This window comes from Tenrec ecaudatus, chromosome 4 (assembly GCF_050624435.1).
Source record: "Tenrec ecaudatus isolate mTenEca1 chromosome 4, mTenEca1.hap1, whole genome shotgun sequence".
Taxonomy (NCBI): Eukaryota; Metazoa; Chordata; class Mammalia; order Afrosoricida; family Tenrecidae; genus Tenrec; species Tenrec ecaudatus.
Genome location: NC_134533.1, coordinates 198,105,178 through 198,111,177, shown reverse-complemented (window position 1 = coordinate 198,111,177; position 6,000 = coordinate 198,105,178). Strand labels below are relative to the sequence as shown.

The 6,000-nt window shown below is 42.7% G+C and overlaps 1 protein-coding gene across 1 annotated transcript in view; it reads left to right on the top strand.

Annotated features, from left to right (window-relative positions):
• Window positions 1–536: 536 nt before the first annotated feature.
• CPNE4 (copine 4) overlaps window positions 537–6,000 on the top strand; it is a 392,000-nt gene continuing 386,536 nt past the window's right edge. Inside the window, exon 1 of the mRNA XM_075548957.1 lies at window positions 537–716. Coding sequence (XP_075405072.1) covers window positions 537–716 — 180 coding nt within the window. The remainder of the gene's footprint in view (window positions 717–6,000) is intronic.

Below are 6,000 nucleotides of genomic sequence, written 5' to 3'. Positions count from 1 at the left end.
CTGTGTTGCGAGGTGGGCCAGAGTGTAGGGAAAGTCACTCTACGTGTTTCTGTAGACAAGCCACTCCATTGTCCATAGATGTCAGAGTGACATCTTTGCAGAGGTCTTTTGTATTACACAGCAGGGGGTTGGATTTTTCTGGGCCTCTTGAAAGCTTGTGATGTGAATCAATTGATTAGCCAACAAATCTGTAAAAAACTTTGCACAAGCCATGCATCCACTACAGGACTAGATTACAATTTGCAGTCTATTGCACCAATTCATTAATCTTATTTCACAGGCTAAAAGGTTTACTATGCAAATGTATGCAAATCATATAGGAAAATAGTGTTCTTAACCAAGCAGCTCCTGTCTTTTTGGGGGATTTTGTCTCATTGGAACTTTGCCAATGGGGTGGAAAGTGAGATAATAAATACCTTCAATATTTGAAGCTGCATATTGAACAATTTCCTGAAGGGTGACTTAGAGGCTTTCTTTTCTCACAAACATTACAGTGATTGGCACATCTTTTTCTTCTTTTTCTCACCTCCAACAGAATGAAGAAGATGAGCAACATTTACGAGTCGGCTGCCAACACACTGGGAATCTTCAACAGCCCCTGCCTGACCAAAGTAGAGCTGCGAGTGGCGTGCAAAGGGATTTCTGACAGAGATGCCCTTTCCAAGCCAGACCCCTGTGTCATCCTCAAAATGCAGTCCCACGGACAGTGGTTTGAGGTAGGCATGTCCAACAACGTGGACAGAAGCATGCCTAAATGGCTACTTGAAAAAATGTCTTTACGTTTCCTGTCTTTGGGTGGTTTATTTCAATGAGATGGAAAATTCTAGAATGAATAGGGTTGTTTTCCTGCTTGTTTCAGGGTGCTTTGCTATGGCTATTTTGATGTTGTGGATACTGACATATGCACCCTTAATTTGAGAGCTTAAAACTTTTTTACATATCAAGAGATATTTAGAAATATTTATAACATATTCTTTGTTCTACCTTCCGGGAGTCCCTCCCTTTCTCTGAATTTTGCTCCTTTGTCACAAGCACAATACCTGAAAATGACACCTGTGTGAAGCCTTGGGTCATTGGCAAAGGGTAGGCAGCAAGAGATTTGCGGCCAGGTATGAAATCAGGTCCCAGACTGGGTGGGGTGAGAAAGCTGATGGCCCAAAGATTGGTTCCAGGGATTGGTATATTCAAGGCAGGTACTTAAGGGTCAATGACCATTTGAAGTCTAGGAGCGGTAGCTCCAAGGGATGAAGTATTTGGTGGTTGAAATAAAGGTGACTCAAATGGACTGAACTCAAACATGAGAGTCCTTTCTATAACTTCCTCGCTTGGGGCAAGTCAGGGGGAGGATGGTTATGAGCATGACATTCCATGAAGTCCCTGACTACTAGGTTGTAGTTGTGACCACACATCAGTCCTATGGTGTTGGACCACACTGAGGAGGAGGGATTAAAACGGGAAGGCAGTCCTCTGACACACTAGGATGGTACAAGAGGAGCTGACTCAGGAAAAATTCTGGGTCTGTGGAGAAATGGGCCGTCTATAAAGAGTGGTGCATTTAGTGAATGGCCAGGAGGCTCAAAAAGCCATGCTGGAGCTCAACAAAGGTGATGGATTCCAGGAGTGATTTCATCTCAGTTCCCATAGGCTAACAGGGCTGAATTGGACGTGATACTTCCGTCTGGATTGGTTGAGGACTGAAAGAAGATTGAAGTCCGCCTATGGAAATCATCAGTTGATTGGCAATAAGGCAATTGAAAGGGCAGAAGTGGGAAAGGGGAGTTTTAATTGACTTTAGAGGGCAGTCAAACCACGTCTAACTATTCCCCCAAACACATGTGTCGAATCTCCACGCTATATAATTTCCAGCTACAAAGTGGTTGGGATGCTGTTGGGTTGCTCTGAAGAGAAATGGACTCCAGACTGTTCAGAGCTGAGTTAGCGTTTTGATTGGTTGTTTGTTTAGGATTTGCTCATTTTTGTGCCCATGGAATTCTAATGTATCCTGGACCGTGTGAAGGAAAGTTTTAGCAAGAATGATGAAGTTCTTTGTATCCAGGGAAGCACTTTTGACCAGATGTTTCTCTAATGCCCAGTGGAGATAAAGTAGCTTCTGGAAAGTGCTCACAAGGATCCTATTGCAGATATTTTGCGGGGTGAGAACTTGAAACAGTATTAGAAAAACTTTATTGGGTGCTTATTAAGTGTCGGACACTAGTCTAAGTACTAGCTGTAAAATAATTTAGTTCTCACAACAATCCTGTGATATGCTATCCTCATTTTACCGGTGTGGAAAGTGAGTCAGAAAGGTTAAGTGATTTGCCTATGATCCCTCTGTTTACCAGTGGAATATGTAATAGGAAGCTAGGCAGTCAAACTCCAGGGGCTACACTCGTTGCTCTCTTATACCTAGGGTGGGCGCCAGCCTCATCTCTGATGGTTTGTACCATGATGTTGTGGGTAGAATTCTGCATTTAGAGTTTGATCATTTATTTAAAAGTTGAAACGAACTGGATTGGAACTGGGTTTTGGTCACCATTGCTTCTCTGTGTTTTCCCATTTTCCTTTGTATATCTGGGGTCAGTAAGCAATGTTTTTGAAGATTTGGTCTTGGCAAAGGGTGGGATAGGGAGCACAGAGTGTGTAGCCAGGGACCTAGTTCATGCTCTCCCAAAGCGAACCAAGGGTTCAGTGGAATTCGGACATCCTGGTTGAAGGGTTGCTGGAAGCGGAGAGTAAACAATTTCTTGCCTCAGAGATTTTAGTTCCTCTCCATTCTGTTCACAAATAGCTAGCAGGTGAAGATCCACTCCACATAGAAAGAAGGCTTGACTCACCCAGGAGCCAGCGTGTTTACTGACGTGCATGTGATATCATCCACTTTCCTGGAAAGGGGGGTTTGATAGAGGCTGCTGTGCAGAAGAAATTCAGGTGAAGTGGTAACCTGCCAGGGGAGTTGGATGACATATAGGCTGATTTGGGGAATCTTAACTCCAGGTGTATCCAAGGCTTAAATTTGTAAATGTAAACAGTGTTTGAAGCTAGCTTAATGAGTGAAATCTCTTGGTTTTGCTGCTAAATAATTTCTAAGTGATTGGCTTGGTAGGTAGATTTGTTTATCGTGTGTATGTGTGTGTGTGTGTGTGTGTGTGTGTCTTTAACAAGACACAAATAAGGTGCCTGTATTTGAGAAAAGTCACTCTGGAAATTAGAGAAAAGAATCTATTCATTTCAGCTTCATAAAGTTAAACTATTATTTTCATATATTCCTTTTAGTCTTTCTTTCTGGTAAGATATCTGATACGATTCTGGCAATGCACATCAAGTTTTCTCATGATTTTATTACCTAGGAGTATATGTTTTTCCTATATTGCTACAATATCTATTATTGTCATTTTAAAGGCTACAGAATATCCTATTAAATGGGTTTATTTCACCATTGTTCTATTTTTTTCCCTCTTGGAAGTTGTTTCTGGAAATGCTTTATTTTAAATCACAACACAATGAACATCTTTGTATATCAGCCCTTTCCCTTGTGTTTGGATGCATTACGAATAGAGATTGTGTCACAGTGGAGCTCGTGGGACAAGGGATAGCCCACACTTGACGATTTTGATAGGTTGTCAGATTGTTTTCCCAAAGGACTCTATTGTCGGTTGTGTCTTCATTTGACTGGCTACCTGTCCCCAAACCAGTACATAACAGGAGAAAGAACTTGTGTCACAGTATACATAGATCCATTGGCTCCTCCTGCATCCAGAAAGTTTTACTCTTACGCTGCTGAACTAAAGACCATGCTTGTGGGCAGAGCCAAATGATCATCTGGCACTTTGAGAACGACTGTTCCCCGATTCCTTACACTCCTGCCAATAGACATTCAGGAGACTGTCAGCAAACAGAACCCCTTCGGGGAGCTCAGAGAAAGAATTTGGTTCAGGGAAGTGGTAACAAACGTTCTGGAAATGCTAAAAAGCTGTGAGAGAGCCCAGAGATTAGCCACAGGGATGTGTTACTTTGCTTAGGGCTGTGTCTATGTAGGAGCCACTTTGTACAGGCTTGTGATTGCTGATGGCAAGTCATTCTGAAAATTTAAAAGTCAGAAATGATGGGAGGTGGTGGTGGTGGTGGTGGCATTATTTATTCTGCAAAAATTCACAGACCTTTAAAATGAGACTCCAGAGTATCCCATCTAGTCGGTTGCTGTTAGAAAAGGAAAGCAAACCCAGAGCAGAGCATGGGTTTCAATTAACAGGTCTTATTAGCGTTAACCACCTGTCCGGGTGTTTTGGGGTTTTTTTTTCTGGTTTTTTTTCCGGGTGTTTAGAATGGAATGAGAGTAAAGGGGGGCAGGGTGAGGGGAGATTGGAAGACAGAGTAAAGAGAGAATGGCTGAAGGTAAGAAAGGGAAGAGACAAGGGGATAGACATACGGCCACTGGGGAAGGTGAAGAAAGTCAGAGAGAGCAAACAAAGGAATATTGTGTGAATGAACTTTGGGGAGAGAAATAAATTATTATGTCTAAAAGGAGTCCACGCTTCCCCCCATGGGCTGTGGCACCAGCAGAAGGGTAACAAGAGGAAGCATAGTTTCTGTGAGGCATCTTGAGAAGGCGAGGGGTCGCATATGCTGGGTGGGGATGGAGAAGGGGTTAGAGATTCTGGCTATAGCTGAGCGCCAACCATAGCGATACTGCTAGACCCTTGTTTCCTGTGTTTTAATCATATGAGATATAGGCGAAGGTTTTTTCTTCTATAACTTCTTCCTGTTGGTCCAGGGTGATGAACAGCCTGTTTAGGCAGGGTCCACTGAGCACCTTATGGTTGGAATCCAGCCATAGACAGCTCTATGCAGGTCTGATTGATAGACTTTTCTACAAGAAAAAAAAAAACTGAAAACAGCGAAAGAAACAGGGTCTGAAGCACAGGATTATACTTTTTAAACTAAGAGGTTTTATAAGTGGTAGGAGGTCTGAAGCTTAAGATTCCAAATCATTTATTAATGTTCTTTTTTAAAAAAGACTCATTATTTGCAAGTTCCGTAAACCAAGGACAATAAAAACCACTTTCCTTAAACCTTCTTAAAAACTCATTATTTGCACGTATCATAAACCATAACAAATAAAATTCACCTTTCCACAAACCTTCTTCCACTTACTGCGGACCCTCAGGTTGAGCTTTGCGCTCTTTCACATGCTGGCCCCGCCAGACATTCTACTTTTATGTCAAAACTGCTTTCTTTTTCCTGTTTCAGCTTACCAAATCTTTCCTACTAGCTGGCTTTGCTGCTTCACTTCTTCGTGTTTATGAATTTTTTCCCAGCTACCGTAACATTTAAGCTCGTCGTATGCATGGGTGGAACAGTGGAGAACAGAGTATACGGGTTGTGGACAACGAGATGGATGGGCAGGACAGCGGCTGTAAGATCTTCAACAAGTCAGTAGCTGCCACTGAGTTTAATGATCTGCAGAATGTGTGTGCAGTAGGGAAAGTGAGTGGACCTCAACAGGCCGCCCTGAGGTTTATTGAGGTTATAGGTTTAAGGCTTTTCAAGTGTCAGAAGGTGATAGGGTCCTGAAGTGCCTTAGGGCATTTCAAGGGGTTTTTAACCTGATGTAAGTAGGCTGATGATGCAAAGTAAATGTAGCTTGAGTGACTCCCCACACACGTGGGTTAACTGGAACAGGTAGTAAAGGGAAGGAATCTGGTGGTGGTGGGGTGTTGGGACTCTAGACTTATTCTGGGAAATGAAGACAGGCAGAGTGTCTGGTGAAGCTTACAAGAAAAAGAATAGGTTTGGAGGCTTTGAGGCTTCTGCCAGTTGCACACATATCACTGTAGGAAAGGCACGAGACACCTGGGGATGACTAAAGACTAATGTGTCAACTGTGCTTTGTAATGGCGACCTAAGAGCCATGGTGTAATGAGTGGCTGTGTTTTTATCTGTGACTCCTGGAATAGTGGTGGGTACTAAAGAACTTTGTTGTAAGTGTGTAAGTAATGTAGA